Raw genomic sequence first — 21,777 nt, forward strand, 5'->3', positions numbered from 1 at the left:
ATGGACAATTGTGTAAACTTTCTTGTGCAAGTTTATATGGACACAATACCTGTTAGCAAATGTGTCAGCTAGAAATGACTTGCAGGAGCTTGCAGGGATTTGTAGTTTTGGATGTTTACTTTGATGCTAATTAGCATTTTCAAATCTAAGAGTAAATAGAGCCAAATATATTGATAAAGGTTACCTTGTCCGATAGAGACTTATATGGTTATAAAAACATCATGCCAGGGTAAGCCTACATGAAACACAGCCCTTATTTTTAGTGTTTCTATAATCCCCTATGGAAAATTGAATGGTGGAAAAACAATTGGAACCATTTCCCTGTTTAACTTCTAGGTTTTATGGGTATTATCATACCTCCACTGTGGGGCTCTACTAGACATACAATGTTAGTCATTGGATGAAGACATCTACTATAGGGGGGAGTTTTGTTGAGATCCCTGACGCTCTGTATGAATATTAACATGTATCGCTTGCAGTGCCGTTTTGGAAGCACCTTATCTTACATATCAGCATTAAAGAAAATAAGGTTAAATTGATACAAACCTTGATAGGGTTAGTGTTTCAAAACAGCCATATCTCCATGTTACAGTGCTTGTTTATGGAAAACAGAAGACCACCTGTGCTAATTACCTAACTAGCATGCTCTGAACACCTGTGTGTAAGTGTAACTTGGGAAGTGTAGTTTCCTTAGATGGAGGCACCCATAGCTGTATGGATCTGTGCAAAAACTGCTACAGTAAGTGTATCTTTTTTATTTGAAGGATTATTTCTCTGGATGAAAGATACGGGCCATTTGTTTCAAAAGCTGCATCGCAAGCGATGATTGTTTATGTTTCTAAACGTTAAAACACAGCGTCGGCATTGTAGTTCGCATGAGGCAGTCGTGGGCGAGGCTAACAGCCGAGAACTGTAGCGAGAAAGCAGAATGCAGCATAGGGGTTTCAAGAACTATAGGGTAAGTTAAGCCGCCTACACATTTCTGTACTGAATGAAATATTAACACTACCTTTTTAAAACAATGTCTATCTTTATTTCCCAAACACTATAATTTTTTTGTCTTTTAATAATTTTAACCATCTTTTAACACCGGTGTGACAGGCTTAACACCTAAAAAAACAAATAACATTTTTTTGAACATAGGCCAGGCCCTGATGTTACCCCATATCCCAGCCATAATGCCTTGTGTTACCCTTGGGAAGAAAACACTTCAATTTGCTCAACTTACCCAAAGGCAAACATTTGGACTATATTACCCCACACAGCTATAAGGATGCACTTTCATGCTAGGTTTAGGGCCTCATATTGAAGCTAATAGAGGTTCCAACTGATGAAATGATGACCTCTTCCTAAATATTTGATCAAATTATTAATTTTGTTTATGGTTTCCTAAATGTACCCTTTTGGCTCAATTTACCCCGTTCTCCCCTACAGGGCATACAGAAAGAGAGTATACGAGAGAGAGAGACTGTAAGTGAGTATTGAAGAGGCTTTTTTGGTCCAATCCCTCAGTAATTGTCACAAGCAGTCATCTGCAGATGATGTTCCTGAGAGCGTCCCTAGCAACCCAGTCACCCTCCACCCAGTCAATGGGTTCAGAGCAGCACAGAGTTTAGTTTAGCTAACCTGCCTACACAAAGCTGTCAGAGACTGGTAACACACACTCCCCTCACCATGGCGATACTGGGAAGGGAAAGTGTGTCATCTCGCCACCACCAACCGGTTCCCCCCGCCCCCTCTATCACTCCACTCTCACTCCTTCTCTCCTCCCTCCACTCCACCTAGTTGCCCCCTCCTGCTTTAATTCCTCCAATCCTCTTTATAGGACTGACGTCTGTTACAGTCACAAACAGAGCTAAGACAAGACAGGAGCGGAGAGTGGAGGAAAAAGAGTCTGGTAGTCTCAAACAAACTGCTCTCTATCTCTCACACTTCCACTAGCTCAGCTCCCAGGGCTCTCCAGGACTCAGGGGGGGTGCTCTACCCTCACAGCATCCTCTCCTCGCTCCTTGTTGGGGCTCACCTCACTGCCTGAGACCGGGGAACATCCAGGGGACATCTAGGTGACACTCACTCAGCCTCACCCAGGACCTGGGACTTCAGCTCCAGCTCGGCTCTCTAAAACCGGCTCCTCCTCAAAGGCCATCTGAGCCTGCAACGTGACCCACCCTTCCCTCGTCTGTCTGACTGAGAGAGGGAACTGTCATTCTATCTCAGGAACATCAGGGTTTCCATTCTCAGGCCTCAACTCCCATGCACTGTATCTGCAGAGAGGCTAGAAGACAGGAGAATACCCTAAAGACACAGACTGGATGATTTCAATTGGTCCTACTGATATCGTCATAAGAGATAAGACACAGCTGTGAGAGTGTGTGTCTGTGTGTATTTCTTATAACGAGTGTGACACAGACCACTCTGTGTCAGCAGTGTGTTAGAGGAAGAACACACACTCTGGGGAAGACTTTTCTTGTGGCATTTGATGTGCAGGTGTGTGTGTGAGACATGTCAGGTGTGTGACTCATTGTAGTTGTTAGTCATTGAATGTGCATTTGAGACGTGTGTGAGGCCGTAAGTGTGCGAGAGGCTTCGGTTTCCTCTGGATTTCTCTGGGATGGAGGGTCAAGGCTACGACCGGTTTGGTGAAGGTGAGCGTGACACCTACCAGATTGACTACCGTCGTATCGTTGGTGATACCGAGCCCGCTAGGCCGCGCCTCTTGCCCCTCGAAGGGGAACACACACACCCCAACGCCAACCCCCATGGAGCCTACACACACACCAACCCTCACGGCCACGAGACAGCCGCACAGAGATACAGCGCCACACGCATCCAAGCCGGATATGAACCTGAGAGGTGAGTCAGACAAACACACACACACACAGGTGAGAAACAAAACGGCTATACTGTACCAGTCATAATCAGCTAACCTCCAATTGCCCTAACAATCAGTCAGGAATGAAGCCCTGACAGGGTCCCAGAAGCCACTAGCCTAGTGAATTACTGGCTTTCATCCACATGAACTACAGTAACTGCCAAAATATTAATCTGCCAGTCAAGGCTTTTTCATTGAGGTGGTCAGTGAGCTTTATAAATCCCAGTTAGCTGCTACCCAGGAGACAGTGATGTAACTAAAGCCTCTTACCTGCTGCATGACCATCACACAGACTGAGTTTCCATTGACAGGGTTATAGAGTCTGTAGGTTGACCAACATATTCAGACTACAGAGCCAACGTATTTATGTAATCAAGAGGTAAACAACCACTCTGAAGGTAAACTTGTGATGTTGTCCTACATCCTTCCATAATCATAAGGTGCTGAAGAAAGACAACTACATACAGTGTATTCCCTTGAATCACGTAAAAACAAGAAACGGTAGGTTACAGCTAGCTCTCCATTACATGGTTTTACGGCCATCAGTGATGTGGTTAAAAGAAGAATAGGTGGGTAAACTCTTGCCGCTGGTCGCAGTGAAAAAAGTAACGCTCCCTATACTTTCAATGCATTTTTACGCAAAGGTGGATAAACTGTTGAGCAACAACAACAAAAAATGTAGTTTACTTACGATCATGTTTTCTACCCAGGCGCTCTTTGAATTTTCACAAACAGCCATGAAGATGAAACATGGAGATACGGTATAATGGGGGATTACATAATAAAATGTGTCTATATGTTTAATCTGCAGAGTGAAAACTACAAATCCTGCATTAGAGTCTAGATTCTAGAAGCTCTTCGTCTCTTATGGTCAACAGGGTTATGCCTATGTACAATATATGGGAAAGAAGAAGGATTGTAAGTGTGTGTGTGTTTCAGCATGGCTGACTATCTGATCAGTGGAGGCACAGGGTACGTGCCTGAAGATGGACTCACGGCTCAGCAGCTCTTCTCTATCGGGGACGGACTCACATACAAGTAATATTTTGTATACATTCTACCAGAGTTAGAGAGCAGCATTTCCAATGATATTGATTGAAATTGCTATAATTGTGCAATTTAAAGTTATGAAAGAGGGAGTCAATGAAGAGGCCTTCAGCCTGTAGCCACACCCTCAACAGGTGCGTGGCGCTATCTATGACAGCGGTGCTGAAACCACGTTGTTGGTGAGCGCTGCTCGCTGTGCTGTCTATGTTGCTGATTGCTGAATTGTTTACTTATGTGGCAACTACGTAAGTATAACAGATGTGTTCACAGTTCCCGATAACTCGGAGAGCTCTGAAACGCATGAATAAGACCCTGTCGTCAGGTTGACTGTTGTGGTAAGATACTAGTATTATTACCATAAATATAATTTGGCAAACTTCAGAGCCAGACGCCATGTTGCTGCCCCGAGAGTAAAAACAAACACTCACTGACTGCTGAGATGATATGGTGAGACCAGACCAGTAGAATAAGGATCATTATGCATCCTTACTTTAAAATTAGAATGAGCACATTAGGCTTGTGTTATCAGCCCTGATGGAGGTTTACACAGAGAGACAATCAAATTGTCACATCCAGTACAGTGGGAGTATTATAAAGAGGCTTTATCTCCAATACACACTGTGTGAGGGTGTATGTGTGATATGCAGAGTGGTTAAGTGTGTAGGGATGTGATGCTGTGCTGGCCAGGGGTTAGGGTTCAGGGGACTGGTGATGGGAGGCAAGGGGTGAGGAGAGTTCACCAATCAGTTTTCTTGCTGTTTGGCAAAAGGACTTGTGTCTGACCTTACAATGTTTTCTCTCTCTCTCCCTCCTCTCTCTTTCTACAGTGATTTCCTGATTCTTCCTGGTTTCATAGACTTTAACTCTGATGAAGTGGTGAGTTTTTGACCTTTTCATTGCTAATAACAACAGAAGTTACATATACAATATCATAGCCATGCTACAGCTTTAGTCAACTCCATTGCTGTTGTCTGGAAGATACAAATACATATGATATCATAACCAGAAGTACATAGAAGTCGTGTGTGTGCAGCAACTTCTCTCATGTGGTCCTCTGCCTCTCTGAGGACTGGAGGTTGCTGAGTGTTTCTCTCAGTTGAAACCTCAAAGGGATTCTCAGCTTCTGTGCCTGTGCAAACATGCCCAGGGCAAAACACACACACACTGTGGATCGATGGCAGCATTCGTGCAAAACTGAAAGCGCCAACCACCACATTTTACCACGTTGAGGTAACTGGGAACATGGACGAGTACAAACACTCCAGCTATTCCCTCTGTAAGGAAGTCAAACAGACAAAATGTCGGTACAGAGGTAAAGTGGAGTTGCAATTCTATTTTGTAGAGACTCCAGACAATCACGGATTATAAAGGGAAAACAAGCCACGTCGCGGACACCGATGCCTTGCTCCCGGACAGGTTTAACACAATCAAGGATAACACAGTGCCGTCGCTCACGAGGACTGTAAGCTCTCGTTCTCCATGGCCGACGTGATTTAGACATTTAAGTGTGTTAACCCTCACAAGGCTGCCTGCCCAGACATCATCACTAGCCGCGACCTTAGAGCATGTGCAGATCTGCTGGCTGGGGTGTTTATGGACATGTTCAATCTCTCCTTATCCCAGTCTGTTGTCCCCACTTGCTTCAAGATGTCCAAATTGTTTCTGCATACTGCCTCAACAGATCCACTGATGACGCAATCACCATCGCACTTCACACTGCCCTACCCAATCAGTACAAGAGGAATACCTATGTAAGAATACTGTTCATTGACTACAGCTCAGCCTTCAACACCATAGTGCCCTCTTAGCTCATCATTAAGCTCAGGGCCCTATGTCAGAATCCCCACCCTGTGCAACTGGGTCCTGGACTTCCTGACAGGCCGACCCCAAGTGGTGATGGTAGGCAACAACACGTCCGCTACACAGATCCTCAACACGAGGGCCCCACAAGAGTGGGTGCTCAGCCCCCTCCTGTACACCCTGTTCACCCATGACTGCGTGGCCACGGCCGTCTCTAACTCAGTCATCAAGTCTGCAGACGACACAACAGTAGTAGCCTGATTACAGCCTACAGGGAGGAGGTGAGGACCCTGGCGGAGTGGTGCCAGGAAATAACCTCTCCCTCAACTTCAACAAAATGAAGGAGCTGATCTTGGATTTCAGGAGACCACAGAGGGAGCACGCCCCCATCCACATCGACGGGGCCGAGGTGGAAAGGGTGAAAAGATTATAGTTCCTTGGTGTACACAACTGACAACCTGAAATGATCCATCCACACTAACAGTGTGGTGAAAAAGGTGCAACAGTGCCTTTTCAACCTCAGGAAGCTGAAGAAATTAGTCTTGGCCTCTAAGACCCTCACAAACTTCTAGATGCACCACTGAGAGCATCCTGTCAGACTGTATCACCGTGTGGTACGGCAACTGCACCGTCCGCAACCGCATGGCTCTCCAGACAGTGATGCGGTCAGCCCAACGACACACCGGGGGTACACTGCCTGCCCTCTAGGACAGGTATTCCCCAGGGGTACACACAATGTTGTCGGGGTGATTAACATATTTTTGTTCTTTGTTTTTTTTCTCACCTGAGTAGCCTCGTTTCACTGCCTAAAATGAATGCCTAGTCAAATAATTAACATCCAATCACATTAACCGTTACTCTCTCGCGGGGATTCCACTAACGGTCCATATATAGCCAAACGTAGCTGCTGCTCATTCCGTTCACTCGAAAAATGATAAATGGTTATAAAAAAGTAAGGCCCGCGTCCATAGAGACACATACCAGCTCTACTGGTAGTACTGCTACTACCAGCAGTACTACACCTGCACATGTCGACGACAGGTTCTGCTTCCACGAGCACATCCAATGCTAGCATCAGTAATTCTACATTTGTTGTTAGCCCAGCTAGCATGGACACTGACAGTTGTGAATCTGATGCAGCCAAAGAGCTACTGCCTCCTTACCCGGGAAAGCACCGAACAACAGACAGGGATGTTGGACCATCGAAGAGGCGCAAATATGATGAGAACTACATTGATTTTGAGGTTCACTTATATTGGGAGTAGTGCCTTTCCCCAGCCACAGTGTGTTGTATGTGCAAAAGTATCTCACAACTCGATGAAACCTTAACTCTTGCACAGACATTTAGAAACAAAACATGCCAATTTGAAAACAAGCCGCGGGAGTTTTTTGAGCGAGAATTAAGAATTTGAGTAGTAAGACATGAGTAAAAGCAACAGATACCATTAATAAGAAAGCATTTTATATGGTGAGCTACCGAGTGGCTAGGACAGGCAAGCCCCATACTACTGTGGAGGACTTAATTCTTCCTGCTGCCTGCGGATATGGCTGGGACAATGCTGGGGGAAAGGCCAAAAAAACTATACAGACAATTCCTTCATCAAACAACACTGTCTCATAACGCGTCAGTGACATGGCAGGAGATGTTTTGAAAAACAATTACTGCTTAACATTCAAGCCAGTGAAATCTATGCGTTACAGCTGGATGAGTCAACAGACGTGGCGGGCCTGGCACAGCTCCTGGTTTATGTTCGTTACATTTATGGGGGGTCAATTAAGGAAGACATTTATGGGGGGTCAATTAAGAGGATATTTTTTTAAGTACTGGACAGCTTTGTGACATCAATTGAACTTTGGTAGTCAAGATGTGTTAGTATCTGTACTGATGGCGCAAAAGCCATGACAGGGAGACATAGTGGAGTGGTAACTAGCGTGCAAGCAGTTGCTCCCGACGACACTTGGGTACACTGCAGCATCTACCGAGAGGCTCTTGCTGCCAAAGGAATGCCTGACAGCTTGAAATATGTTTTGGACACTACGGGGAAAATTGTTAACTTTGTTAAAGCAAGGCCCCTGAACTCTCATGTATTTTCTGCACTATGCAATGATATGGGCAGCGACCATGTTAAGCTTTTACAACATTCAGAAGTGCGCTGGTTATCAAGGGGAAAAGTATTGACAATTTTTTTTTTTAATTGAGAGACGAGCATAAAGTTCTTTATTGACCATAATTTTCACTTGTCTGACCCCTTGCATGATGATGAGTTTGTCACAAGACTGGCCTATCTGGGTGATGTTTTTTTCTCGCCTGAATGATCTGAATCTAGGATTACAGGGACTCTCCGCAACTATATTCAATATGCTATTTAATGTGCAATGATTAAGAAGTTTGAACTCTTCTGTCTGTATTAACAAGGACAACACACAGGTCTTTCCATCATTGTATGATTTTTTTGTGTGCAAATGAACTCAAGCTTATGGACAATGTCATGTGATATAGCGAAGCACCTGAGTGAGTTTGGTGCGCAATTACGTACTTTCCCGAAACGGATGACACAAACAACTGGATTAGTTATACCTTTCATGCCCTGCCTCCAGTCCACTTACCGATATCTGAATGCGAGCCTCATCGAAATTGCAACAAGCGCTTCTGTGGAAATTGAATTTAGTCAGAAGCTACTGCCAGATTTCTGGATTGGGCTGCGCTCAGAGTATTCTGCCTTGGCAAATCTCGCTGTTAAGACACTGATGCCCTTTGCAACCCCGTACCTATGTGAGAGTGGATTCTCGGCCCTCAGTAGCATGAAAACTAAATACAGGCACAGACTGTGTGTTGAAAATTATTTAAGACTGAGACTCTTTCCAATACAACCCAACATTGCAGAGTTATGTGCATCCTTTCAAGCACACCCTTCTCATTAACCTGTGAGTTATTCACAATTTTCGATGAACAAATCAAGTTTTATATGTAAGATGGTTAAATAAAGAGCAAAATTGATTATTATTGATTATTATATTATTATTTGTGCCCTGGTCCTATAAGAGCTCTTTGTCAATTCCCATGAGCCGGTTTGTGACAAACTCATTCTCATATTTAATATATGTATGCAGGCTTACAATGATGGCAAAAAACAACATTTGAGAGTGCACTGGTCCTGGTGCTAGAGGGGGTATGCAGCTGGAGGTTGAATGTTTGAAGGGGTACGGGACTATAAAAAGTTTGGGAACCACCGCTTTAGGACATCTACAGCACCTGGTGTCACAGGAAGGCCAAGAAGATCATCAAGTACCTCAGCCACCAGAGCCATGGCATGTTCACCCTGCTACCATCTAGAAGGCAGAGACGGTACAGGTGCATCAAAGCTGGGACAGAGAGACTGAAAAACTGTTTCTATCTCCAGGCTACTGTTAAATAGTCACCACTAGCTGGCCTCTGCCCAGTCACTTTTTAATAAGATCTACATACTGTTTTACCCAATTCATATGTATATACTGTATTCTAATGAAGGCTCAATCTATATAACTACTGCTGTACACACCTTTTCTATTCATATACTGTCCATACTGTTTAAACACACCATCATATGCATATATACTTACATTCCGGACTCTGACATTGCTCGTTCTAATATGTGTATTGTTTTGTACTGCTCTGTTCTCTACACTTGCAATAACATCTGCAAAATATGTGTTCTCGACCAATAGAATTTGATTAACACTGATGAGAACAGCAACACCAGTCCCTCATGGCTGCGAAGTCAGAGTCATGTCCTGTGTAATTGCTTTAGTAGGCTACAGGTGCTGGTGTTTTTAGCTTGTTTGTTCTTTACTGCCAGAAGGGTATATCCCCTGTGGTATATGACTGTATAATCAGGACTTAACAGGGACAGCTCATGTACATGGTGCCACCTAATGGCAATGAGGTATTGCATGTTCTGATTGGTCTTGCCTAAGTCACAGATATTTGGTTGGCAGGGTGCTATTATTTTTGTAGTTACGTTTTTTTACATCCCTGTAATGTGATATTAGTGTGACGTTGTCTACTTCCTGTTCCCAGGACCTGACTTCAGCTCTGACCAGGAAGATCACCCTGAAGACTCCTCTAATCTCGTCTCCCATGGATACAGTCACTGAGTCCTCCATGGCCATCGCTATGGCTGTGAGTGTAGAGCTACTCCTTACCTTCTCATCCAGCCAACACCAATAAGACAAGGCCACAAATCTGTCACAAAACGTCATATACTAGTGGTATTTTTGGTTGTGGGTTTTTATGTATTTCCCCCCCAAAAAATGTGTGATAATACCTGGACTCTGATATATTGAAGTCTCATTGGGCAAACATCTTGTTTGGCTAACCCTGATTGGTCAGTGCACTGTGTGTCGTAGCTCATGGGCGGGATCGGGATCATGCACCATAACTGTACTCCAGAGTTCCAAGCCAACGAGGTCCGCTTGGTCAAGGTAAGATGGAGGCTAGCGGTTGGACAACCTACAGATATATATTGATTTACAAATATATTGATATACCACTACATCAACAGTATAAAGTCTCATGTCAAATTACATTGTGACAATGTAACAGTATGTGAATACACTCAAACCTCCTGGTACATTTGCTGAATAATGTTTCTTAAATTATTTATTTGTGGTCAGAAATTTGAGCAGGGTTTCATCACAGACCCGGTGGTAATGAGTCCTCACCACACGGTGGGAGACGTGTTCGAAGCCAAGGTCCGCCACGGCTTCTCTGGCATCCCCGTCACAGAGACGGGAAAGATGGGAAGCAAGCTGGTGGGTATCGTCACTTCCCGAGACATCGACTTCCTTTCCGAGAAAGACCATGACAGACCCCTGGAAGAGGTGTGTGTTTGTGGGGTCGGTGTGTTTGTCCTTGACATGTTTGTATGACATGTTTGTTTGGACATACAGTCATTACAATTGCCAACACATATATTGTTAACTGAGTGACTCTTGTCGTATTGAATACTATTCCTGTGAGGTTTACATGTATGGTTGATTCTTGCAGGCCATGACAAAGAGGGATGATTTAGTGGTTGCACCAGCTGGTGTAACACTGAAAGAAGCCAACGATATCCTGCAGCGCAGCAAGAAAGGTACCATATGGTAGTAACACAATGTTCTGTAGAGATACTTTACTCAGACAGGACATGATCAAATATCTATCTTTGTTTGGTAAATGAAATAATTTTTAGAGATCTTCTATTTTTGTGTCCTCTGTCTTTCTTAGGTAAGCTGCCCATAGTGAATGACAGTGATGAGCTGGTGGCCATCATAGCGAGGACAGACCTGAAGAAGAACAGAGACAACCCTCTGGCCTCTAAAGACTCCAGGAAGCAGCTGTTGTGTGGTGCTGCCATTGGAACCAGAGAGGAGGACAAGTACAGACTGGACCTGCTGATGCAGGCTGGTGTCGACATGGTGGTGCTGGTGGGTCTGGGGAAAGAGTTGGGTTATTGTATTTTTGCGTTCTACTCCTCTAACCCCTGTCTGTTTACCATGTAGGACTCCTCCCAGGGGAACTCTGTCTATCAGATCAACATGATCAACTACATCAAACAGAAATACCCTGAACTGCAGGTGGTGGGAGGAAACGGTGAGTCTGCTCTCCTCTATCTTCTCTAGCAATGCCTCTTTCACGTTAATCTCTTGCATTTTCACTCTGTCTCTCTATCTTTCTCCCCATCCTCTATTTTCATTCTCTGTAGTGGTGACTGCAGCACAGGCTAAGAATCTGATAGATGCGGGTGTGGATGCTCTGAGGGTGGGGATGGGCTGTGGCTCCATCTGTATCACCCAGGAAGGTACGGAGAGGAACAGCAAATGGGGAGGGGGGGAGAGGGAGGGAGGAGAGTGAATGTTTGACTGTTTAGTTAAAAAGACAAACTATTTGCGAATTGCTGACATGTTGCTTTGTGCTGTGTGCCAGTGATGGCATGTGGGCGTCCCCAGGGTACATCAGTGTACAAGGTGGCAGAGTATGCCAGGCGTTTCGGTGTGCCTGTCATCGCAGACGGAGGCATCCAGACCGTTGGACATGTGGTCAAAGCTCTCGCTCTCGGGGCATCCACAGGTGTGTGTGTGTTGAACCCACCCAGCATATTTAACCTTTTTCCATAAACAGGAAAATCCACATCATAGGCTACTATTGATGGTCAGACTTTTACCTTTCACTTCTGACCCCTGACCTCTGTGCCCTCAGTGATGATGGGGTCATTGCTCGCGGCTACCACGGAGGCCCCGGGGGAGTATTTTTTCTCAGACGGCGTGCGACTAAAGAAGTATCGCGGGATGGGCTCCCTTGACGCCATGGAGAAGAACAGCAGCAGCCAGAAACGCTACTTCAGGTAGAGAGAGGGAGACAGATTGTTTTGTTTATTTTCAGTAATAGGGCTAAGGAGAGAATGTGTGTAACTCCACAGTGAAGGGGATATGTGTGTGTGTTTTGACAGTGAGGGGGACAAGGTGAAGGTGGCTCAGGGTGTGTCAGGGTCGGTTCAGGATAAAGGCTCTATCCATAAATTTGCCCCCTACCTCATCGCTGGCATACAACATGGCTGCCAAGACATCGGAGCCAAGAGCCTCTGCATACTGCGGTTTGTCTATGAACTGATGTTAAACTGTGTTGTTGTATTCCACTTCTTTGATATAATCTGTGTCTCTCTGTTCCATTATTTTGTGATGTATTGTTGTATGTTATTCCAGGTCCATGATGTACTCTGGGGAGTTGAAGTTTGAGAAGAGGACCATGTCAGCTCAGGTTGAGGGGGGAGTACACGGGCTGCACTCGTAAGTCTGTCCCTGCCTGCCTCTGGTATCGCTTACACATCCTTTCCTCTGGAATTCCTTATAGATCTTGTGCTCCTCTCCTCTGTGATCGACTAACCTGTCCTTTTGTCTCATGTTCTGTGCCTATGTCCGATGTGTCCTTTAACTCTGCTCTGGGTGGTAGTGTGTGTGTGTGTTTGTTCTCACCAGTGGCGTCCATATCTCCTTGACTACATGTTGTTTAGGAGTTGCTACTTAAACCGGGGATTGGCAGTCTTACCATACGAGGTCCATTGTGGGTGCAGGCTTTCGCTCCAGCCAAAGCAGTAACAGCAGATGCAAGTAATTACGTTTTGACTATGATTGGTTGATTTATTGTGCTAGAATTGTAACTGCTTAAGCTGGGGCAGAATCCTGGAGCCACACTGGCCATTTGCGGATATACAGTGCATTCGGAAAGTATTCAAACCTCTTCCCTGTTTCCAAATTGTATCACATTACAGCCTTATACTAAAGTGTATTAAATACAAAATGTTCCTCATCAATCTACACAAAATACCCCATAATGACAAAGTGAAAACAGGCTTTTAGACATTTTTGCAAATGTATTAAAAATGTAAAACAGAAATACCTTATGTAAATAAGTAATCAGACCCTTTGCTATGAGACTTGAAATTGAGCTCAGGTGCATCCTGTTTCCATTGATCGTTGAGATGTTTCTACAACTTGATTGGAGTACACCTGTGGTAAATTCAATAAATTGGAGATGATTTCGAAATGCACACACCTGTCTATATAAGGTCCCACATTTGATAGTGCATGTCAGATCAAAAACCAAGCCATGACGTCGAAGCAATTGTCCTTAGAGCTCCGAGACAAGATTGTGTCGAGGCACAGATCTGGGGAAGGGTACCAAAAAATGTCTGCAGCATTGAAGGTCCCCAAGAACACAGTCCCCTCCATCATTCTTAAATGGAAGAATTTTGGAACCACCAAGACTCTTCCTAGATCTGGCTGCCCGGCCGAACTGAACAATCGGGGGAGAAGGGCCTTTGTCAGGGAGGTGACCTGATGGTCACTCTGACAGAGCTCCAGAGTTCCTCTGTGGAGATGGTTGTCCTTCTGGATATTTCTCCCATCTCTGCAGCACTCCACCAATCAGGCCTTTATGATAGAGTGGCCAGACAGAAGCCACACATCAGTAAACGGCACATGACAGCCCGCTTGGCGTTTGCCAAAAAGTACCTAAAGACACTCAGACCATGAGAAACAAGATTCTCTGGACTGATGAAACCAAGATTAAACTCTTTGGCCTGAATGCCAAGCGTCACGTCTTTAAAGAAACCTGGCAACATCCCTACGGTGAAGCATGGTGGTGGCAGCATCATGCTGTGTTTTTTTTTCAGCGGCAGGGAATGGGAGACTAGTCAGGATCGAGAGAAAGATGAACGGAGCAAAGTAGAGATGCTTGCTGAAAATCTGCTCCAGAGCACTCAGGACCTAAGACTAGGGTGAAGGTGCAACTTCCAATAGGACAACGACCCTAAGCACACAGCCAAGACAAAGCACGATTGTCCTTGAGTGGCCCAGCCAGAGCCATCTCTGGAGAGACCTGGAAATAGCTGTGCAGCGACGCTCCCCATCCAACCTGATGGAGGTTGAGAGGATCTGTAGAGAAGAATGGGAGAAACTCCCCAAGTACAGGTGTGCCAAGCTTGTAGTGTCATACCCAAGAATACTCAAGGCTGTAATCGCTGCCGAAGTTGTTTCGACAAAGTACTGAGTAAAGCAGCTGAATACTTATGTAAATGTCATATTTCCGTTAAATGTTTTTTATACATTTTAAAATGTTCTAAACCTGTTTTTGCTTTGTCATTATGGGGTATTGTGTGTAGATTGTAGAATTTAATCGATTTTAGAGTAAGGCTGTAATGTGGAAAAAGTCAGGGTCTGAATACTTTCCCAATGCACTGTAATTGTCAACCCCTGAGTATAACAGTAGTAGTGAAGGAAGTTAAGTCAAAATGTCTTCTCTCTCTTTCTCTTACTCATGCTCTCATCATAGATATTCTTTTGTGCCATGTAAGTACATTCTCCCTGTGCTCACAACTTTTCCTACTGCAATTTTCTCTTTGTTATATTTTTGTTTTCAGGAAAACTCAGGGTTAGAAGTACCGACAAGTACTTTTTTAAGCCCTAACAACTTGATAAAACCCTCAATCTAGTACATCTAGTCTAATATGAGTTTCAATGAGACTTGACTTGCATTCCTGATTGTTCTCTGTGTGTTGTCCTCCTGTAGTTATGAGAAGCGGCTATACTGAGGGAGGAGCGGGAAGAAGCACACGAGCAGCTCCCAGCATACCCCCACCAGCAGCCACCAGGCACAACAGATACATGTGACCTACCTACAACCACTACTCAATTCAACCATCACATAACCTTTTGGCTATACATAAGACCGCTGACTCCTCTCTTCTCCTCCCACCCACTATCTCTCTCTTTCTCTGTGTTGTGTAAGATGCTTTTGAGGGACCATAAAGTCACCTCTGACTTGATTGATGTTATGACATAACCTACAGGGACTAGGGACTAACGTTCAAATGTCACATGTACCTGGGTCATGGCACAGAGCCATCAGGCTGTATAAGGTATGTAGCGCATGTAGAACTGTGAATACTGTGTACTACTTTACGTACCCTGGAACTCTTTATACCAGTTTTGGTTGATCATGATCCTATGTCTCGGATGTATTTGAATGTATAGTAGTGTTGATGACCATATGGAATAGCCTAAAGATCTGTTAGTGTGGCTCTACTGTAGAGAGAACCAAAGCTACGGTAGGCGTTAGCCTTCAATCAGGGATAACCACAGCGCCTTAAGACTGCACATGGAGTCTATACTGTGGATAGTGCTGGGATCTGGTTTTCACTGGATTCTCATCAGTTTGAAAAAAAAGGAAGATAACCACAATTTTGTTTTTGTGTGAAGTTCACTAAGATTTGGGATGTATGTGTTTTCTGATGACAGGATGATTGTACAGTGACTTTGGCCTAGTCTGTGGTGTTAATAATATGATATGATGGATTTGAGTGCATTCGGAAAGTATTCACTTTCTCCACATTTTGTTACGTTACAGCCTTAGTTTACATACACCTTAGCCAAATACCTTAACTCAGTTTTTCACAATTCCTGATATTTAATCCTAGTAAAAATTCCCTGTCTTAGGTCAGTTAGGATCACCACCTTATTTTAAGTAAGTGAAATGTCAGAATGATAGTAAAGAGAATTATTTATTTCAGCTTTTATTTCTTTCATCACATTCCCAGTGGGTCAGAAGTTTACGTACACTCAATTAGTATTTGGTAGCATTGCCTTTAAATTGTTTAACTTGGGTCAAACATTTCAGGTAGCTTCCCACAATAAGTTGGGTGAATTTTGGCCCATTCCTCCTGACAGAGCTGGTTTAACTGAGTCAGGTTTGTAGGCCTTATTGCTCGCACACACTTTATCAGTTCTGCCCACACATTTTCTATAGGATTGAGGTCAGGGCTTTGTGATGGCCACTCCAATACCTTGACTTTGTTGTCCTTAAGCCATTTTGCCACAACTTTGGAAGTATTCTTGGGGTCATTGTCCATTTGTAAGACCCATTTGCGATCAAGCTTTAACTTCCTGACTGATGTCTTGAGATGTTGCTTCAATATATCCACATAATTTTCCTCCCTCATGATCCATCTATTTTGTGAAGTGCACCAGTCCCTCCTGCCTCAAAGCACCACCACAACATGATACTGACACCCCCGTTCTTCACGGTTGGGATGGTGTTCTTCGGCTTGCAAGCAACCCCCTTTTTCCTCCAAACATAACGATGGTCATTATGGCCAAACAGTTCTATTTTTGTTTCATCAGACCAGAGGACATTTCTCCAAAAAGTACGATCTTTGTCCCCATGTGCAGTTGCAAACCGTAGTCTGGCTTTTTTATGGCGGTTTTGGAGCAGTGGCTTCTTCCTTGCTGAGCTGCCTTTCAGGTTATGTCAATATAGGACTTGTTTTACTGTGGATATAGATACTTTTGTACCTGTTTCCTCCAGCATCTTCACAAGGTCCTTAGCTGTTGTTCTGGAATTGATTTGCACTTTTCGCACCAAAGTACGTTCATCTCTAGGAGACAGAACGTGTCTCCAGCCTGAGTGGTATGACGGCTGCGTGGTCCTATAGTGTTTATACTTGTGTACTATTGTTTGTAGAGATGAACGTGGTACCTTCAAGCGTTTAGAAATTGCTCCCAAGGGTGAACCACTTGTGGAGGTCTGCAATTTTTTTTTTTCTGAGGTCTTGGCTGATTTCTTTCGATTTTCCCATGATGTCAAGCAAAGAGGCACTGAGTTTGATGGTAGGCCTTGAACTACATCCACAGGTACACCTCCAATTGACTCAAATGATGTCAATTAGCCTATCAGAAGCTTCTAAAGCCATGACAATTTTCTGGAATTTCCCAAGCTGTTTAAAGGCACAGTGAACTTAGTGTATGTAAACTTCTGACCCACTGGAATTGTGATAGAGTGAAATAATCTGTCTGTAAACAATTGTTGGAAATATTACTTGTGTCATGCACAAAGTAGATGTCCTAACCGACTTGCCAAAACTATAGTTCATTAACAAGAAATTTGTGGAGTGGTTGAAAAATTAGTTTTCATGACTCCAACCTAAGTGTATGTAAACTTCCGACTTCAACTGTATCTACCTCATTTACCTCGTACCCCTGCACATTGACTCGGTCCTCGTACCCCGTGTATATAGTGAAGTTATCGTTACCCATTGGATATTTATTCCTGGTGTTATTTTTTTCTTTAATTTCTCATTTTCTCTTTGCATTGTTAGGAAGGGCCCAAAAAATGCTGCTTAAGTAAGCATTTCACTCTTAGTCTATATGACATTTGATTTGATACTCAACCACATACACACACACATTATACAGATACTCGAACACATACACACAGTATACATGCACACACACGTTATAAACACACACACACACTCTCTACAGAGGTACCATAAGTGTGTGGTGACAGTCAAGACAGATTACTTCATAGTTATGTCCATGCCTAGGGGCTGGATCCCAAAGCATCTCTTCTGACGACTCTGTTACTAAGCCCTATCTCACACAGCTGGGTGACGGCAGAACTACACACACGCACCTGACAGGGTCGGCCAACACGTTGTCAGATTCTCCCCTCTGCTAGAAACATATACACCACCTGGGGCGCTCACCCCTACAAACACACACACAGTCAATATACTGTACAGAACCACATAAACACACACTCAATATATATATGTATATTTTTTTTATTTCACCTTTATTTAACCAGGTAGGCTAGTTGAGAACAAGTTCTCATTTGCAACTGCGACCTGGCCAAGATAAAGCATAGCAGTGTGAACAGACAACAACACAGAGTTACACATGGAGTAAACAATAGACAAGTCAATAACATGGTAGAAAAAAGAGAATCTATATACAATGTGTGCAAAAGGCATGAGGTAGGCAATAAATCGAATAATTACAATTTAGCAGATTAACACTGGAGTGATAAATCATCAGATGATCATGTGCAAGAAGAGATACTGGTGTGCAAAAGTGCAGAAAAGTAAAATAAATAAAAGCAGTATGGGGGTGAGGTAGGTAAATTGGGTGGGTAGTTTACAGATGGACTATGTACAGCTGCAGCGATCGGTTAGCTGCTCGGATAGCAGATTTTTAAAGTTGTTGAGGGAGATAAAAGTCTCCAACTTCAGAGATTTTTGCAATTCGTTCCAGTCGCAGGCAGCAGAGAACTGGAAGGAAAGGCGTCCAAATGAGGTTTTGGCTTTAGGGATGATCAGTGAGATACACCTGCTGGAGAGCGTGCTACGGGTGGGTGTAGCCATCGTGACCAGTGAACTGAGATAATGCGGCACTTTGCCTAGCATAGCCTTGTAGATTTATAAGACACACAACCACGCAGAAGCACACATAAAGAATTACACAAACACAGAGTTTCATACCAGTGTGTATGGTCAGTTCCTCCACAGCTTTCCACATCATGTTCTGTGACAGAGTTAACTCTGACCCTGTACTTCCTGAACCCCTCCAGTCTGCCAATCACAGTCTACCTGGAACCGCTGGCCACGCCAGAAATTTTGTGGAGTGGTTGAAAAATGAGTTTTAATGACTTCAACCTAAGTGTATGTAAACTTCCGACTTCAACTGTATATAAAAAAAGAATACCTTTTACATAAGTATTCAGACCTTTTACTCAGTACTTTGTTGAAGCACCTTTGGCAATGATTACAGATTGGTCTTCTGGAGCATGACGCTACATGCTTGGCACATCTGTACTTGGTGAGTTTTTACCATTCTTCTTTCACTCTCAAGCTCTGTCAGGTTGGATGGGGAGTGTCGCTGCACAGCTATTTTCAGATCTATCCAGAGATGTTAGATTGGGTTCAAGTCCGGGCTCTGGCTGGGCCACTCCTACATTGTCTTGGCTGTGTGCTTTGGGTCATTGTCCTGTTGGAAGGTGAACCTTTGCCCCAGTCTGACGTCCAGAGTGCTCTGGAGCAGGTTTTTATCAAGCATCTCTCTGTACTTTGCTTGGTTCATCTTTCCCTTGATTCTGACTAGTCTCCCAGTCCCTGCCGCTGAAAACCAACCCCACAGCATGGTGCTACCACCGTAGGGATGGTGCCAGGTTTCCTCCAGACATGACGCTTGGCATTCAGGCCAAAGAGTTCAATCTTGGTTTCATCAGACCAGAGAATCTTGTTTCTCATGGTCTGAGAGTCCTTTAGGTACCTTTTGGCAAACTCATAGCGGGCTGTCATGTGCCTTTCCGTCTGGAAGCCACTCTACCATAAAGGCCTGATAAATAAAGATAAAATAAGAAAATTGATGGAGTGCTGCAGAGATGGTTGTCCTTCTGGAAGGTTCTCCCATCTCCACAGATTAACTCTGGAGCTCGGTCAGAGTGACCATCGGGTTCTTGGTCACCTCCCTGACCAAGGCCCTTCTCCGCCAATTGCTTGGAAGAGTCTTGGTGTTTCCAAATTTCTTCAATTTGAAGAATTATGGAGTGTGTGTGTGTTCTTGGGGACACACCACTGTGTTCTTGGGGACCTTCAATGCTGCAGAATTTTTTTGGGTAGCCTTCCCCAGATCTGTGCCTCGACACAATCGTGTCTCAAAGCTCTACGAACAATTATTTCGACCTCATGGCTTTGACATGTACTGTCAACTGTGGGACCTTTATATTGAGATGTGTGTTCCTTTCCAAATCATGTCCAATCAGTGGTGGAAAAAGTACCCAATTTTCATACTTGAGTAAAAGTTAAGATACCTTTTAAAAGAAAATGACTCAAATGAAAGTCACCCAGTAAAATACTACATGAGTAAAAGTCTAAAAGTATTTGGTTTGAAATGTACTTAAGTATCAAAAGTATAAATCATTAAACATTTCTTATATTAAGCAAACCAGACGACACGATTTTCTTGTTTCTTTTTTAATTTACGGATTGCCAGGAGCACAGTTCAACACTCAGACATGAGACATGATTACAAATGAAGAATTTGTGTTTCGTGAGTCTGCCAGAGCAGAGACAGTAGGGATGACCAGGGATGTTCTCTTGATAAGTGCGTGAATTAGACAATTTTCCTGTCCTGCTAAACATTCCAAATGTATGGGGTTCTTTTGGGTGTGAGGGAAAATGTATGGAGTAAAAGTTGTCAAAAATATAAATAGTAAAGTACAGATATATAAAAAAAAATACTTAAGTAGTACTTTAAAGATTTTTACTTAAGTACTTTACACCACTGCAATCAATTGAATTTACCATAGGTGGACTCCAAGTTGTAGAAACATCTCAAGAATGATCAATAGAAATAGGATGCACCTGCTCTCAATTTGGAGTCTCATAGCAAAGGGTCTAAATACTTATATAAATAAGGCATTTGTCTTTATTTAAAAAAAAATTATATTTGCAAACATTTCTAAAGACCTATTTTCACTGTCATTATGGGGTGTTTTGTGTAGAGTTGAGGAAAAAAATGAACGTAATACATTTTAGATAAAGGTTGTAACAACAATATTTGGAAAAGGTCTCAAATGGTCTGAATACTTTCTGAATGGACTGTACATGTAGGTCACAATATAATACTGTATACCTAGTCATATATGATACTGAGGTCTTGTTTCCCGGACACAGGTTAATCCTAGTCCTGGACTAAAACGCATGCTCAATGGAGAATCTGTGTTTGGGAAACCAACCTTGAATTATCTTGTTTACCAGGGTGAATGTACTGCTAATACCCTGTGGCAGTGAGTGAAGAAATTTGTTTTTTAATGATGAATAGTTTTACTGATGACATAGATTCTTTAATTTCCTCAATTTCCTTCCTGTAGAAGACGTGCAGCTAGTTTATAACAGTAGGGCACTGTCAGTTAAATTAGTGACCCACCCGCAACGACAGAACTTCTCCCAGTTTGTTGTGTTAATCTTTGTGTGAAGTGAACATTAGGTGATGAAAGTTGCACAAAAGTAGTTTTTGTTTTCTCCAAAGGTTATACTACAAATCAGGATCAAAGACAGAAATAATGGCTGAATTTCTGGTTCATTAATAACTAAACTTTTTAGTTGTGTTTTTTTGTTGTTGAGTCAATTATACCATGCCAATTTGTAAAACATGTAAGTTATTTCAGAACGTTAAGTTAGCAGGCTAACTCTTTGATCATGCTTTGTATTTTATACCTCTGGTGATTTCAACCTCAGACTTTTAAATTCCTTAATGCTGTACCATGCTATTGCATGAACCAGAATAAAGAAGTTAACTTTAATATAACATCTACTATTCTCCTTATTTGGTGTATGTACAGTATTTGCTATGTTGTGGTTACACTCCCAAAACGGTATGTTGAGTAGGATACATGATATCGTTACATCAATTGCTCCCCATAATGTCATGCCTGACATTATCCTTTTTCCACACCAGCAGAGGGAAATGTGGTCTTTGTTTTTCTCACACACTCCCTTCCTACCCTTTCCTCATTCTTTCACTCATTTCCTTCTCTCTCCATTTGTCTCATCCAAAGTTGTCAAAAGCTGTTTAATAGCAACATAAACCACACTCAAGGCTTACACTACAGAGTTGTGGCTAGACGAACTGAGATTTCATTCATGTGTAAACTATTGCTGCTGACTACAGAAAAAACAAGTAGTTCAACTGAAACAACT

At 43.2% G+C, this 21,777-nt stretch overlaps 1 protein-coding gene across 2 annotated transcripts; it reads left to right on the plus strand.

The window, feature by feature from the left end:
• Positions 1-1,846: 1,846 nt before the first annotated feature.
• On the plus strand, positions 1,847-21,385 carry LOC129866993 (inosine-5'-monophosphate dehydrogenase 1b-like). Of its 2 annotated transcripts, XM_055940070.1 has the most exons (16): positions 1,847-2,853; positions 3,812-3,910; positions 4,747-4,795; positions 9,777-9,878; positions 10,106-10,180; positions 10,373-10,579; positions 10,746-10,833; positions 10,968-11,167; positions 11,243-11,333; positions 11,446-11,541; positions 11,667-11,810; positions 11,940-12,084; positions 12,190-12,333; positions 12,443-12,526; positions 12,751-12,847; positions 14,808-21,385. In XM_055940070.1, the coding sequence occupies exons 1-15, from the start codon at positions 2,612-2,614 to the stop codon at positions 12,833-12,835; spliced, it is 1,851 nt and encodes a 616-aa protein (XP_055796045.1). In that variant the 5' UTR covers positions 1,847-2,611; the 3' UTR covers positions 12,836-12,847; positions 14,808-21,385. The 2 variants fall into 2 exon arrangements, with proteins under 2 accessions (XP_055796045.1, XP_055796046.1); XM_055940071.1 differs by lacking the exon at positions 12,751-12,847.
• The last annotated feature ends 392 nt before the right edge of the window (positions 21,386-21,777 follow it).

The sequence above is a fragment of the Salvelinus fontinalis genome, chromosome 12, assembly GCF_029448725.1.
Source record: "Salvelinus fontinalis isolate EN_2023a chromosome 12, ASM2944872v1, whole genome shotgun sequence".
In the NCBI taxonomy this organism is placed as follows: Eukaryota; Metazoa; Chordata; class Actinopteri; order Salmoniformes; family Salmonidae; genus Salvelinus; species Salvelinus fontinalis.

Bases quoted from the DNA above. Each gene is read 5' to 3' on its own strand.
- LOC129866993 (XM_055940070.1), top strand. From the start codon at position 2,612: ATGGAGGGTCAAGGCTACGACCGGTTTGGTGAAGGTGAGCGTGACACC. The intron at 10,181-10,372 runs GTAAGATGGAGG...ATTTGTGGTCAG, and splicing joins ACGAGGTCCGCTTGGTCAAG to AAATTTGAGCAGGGTTTCAT. The intron at 11,811-11,939 runs GTGTGTGTGTGT...CTGTGCCCTCAG, and splicing joins CGCTCTCGGGGCATCCACAG to TGATGATGGGGTCATTGCTC.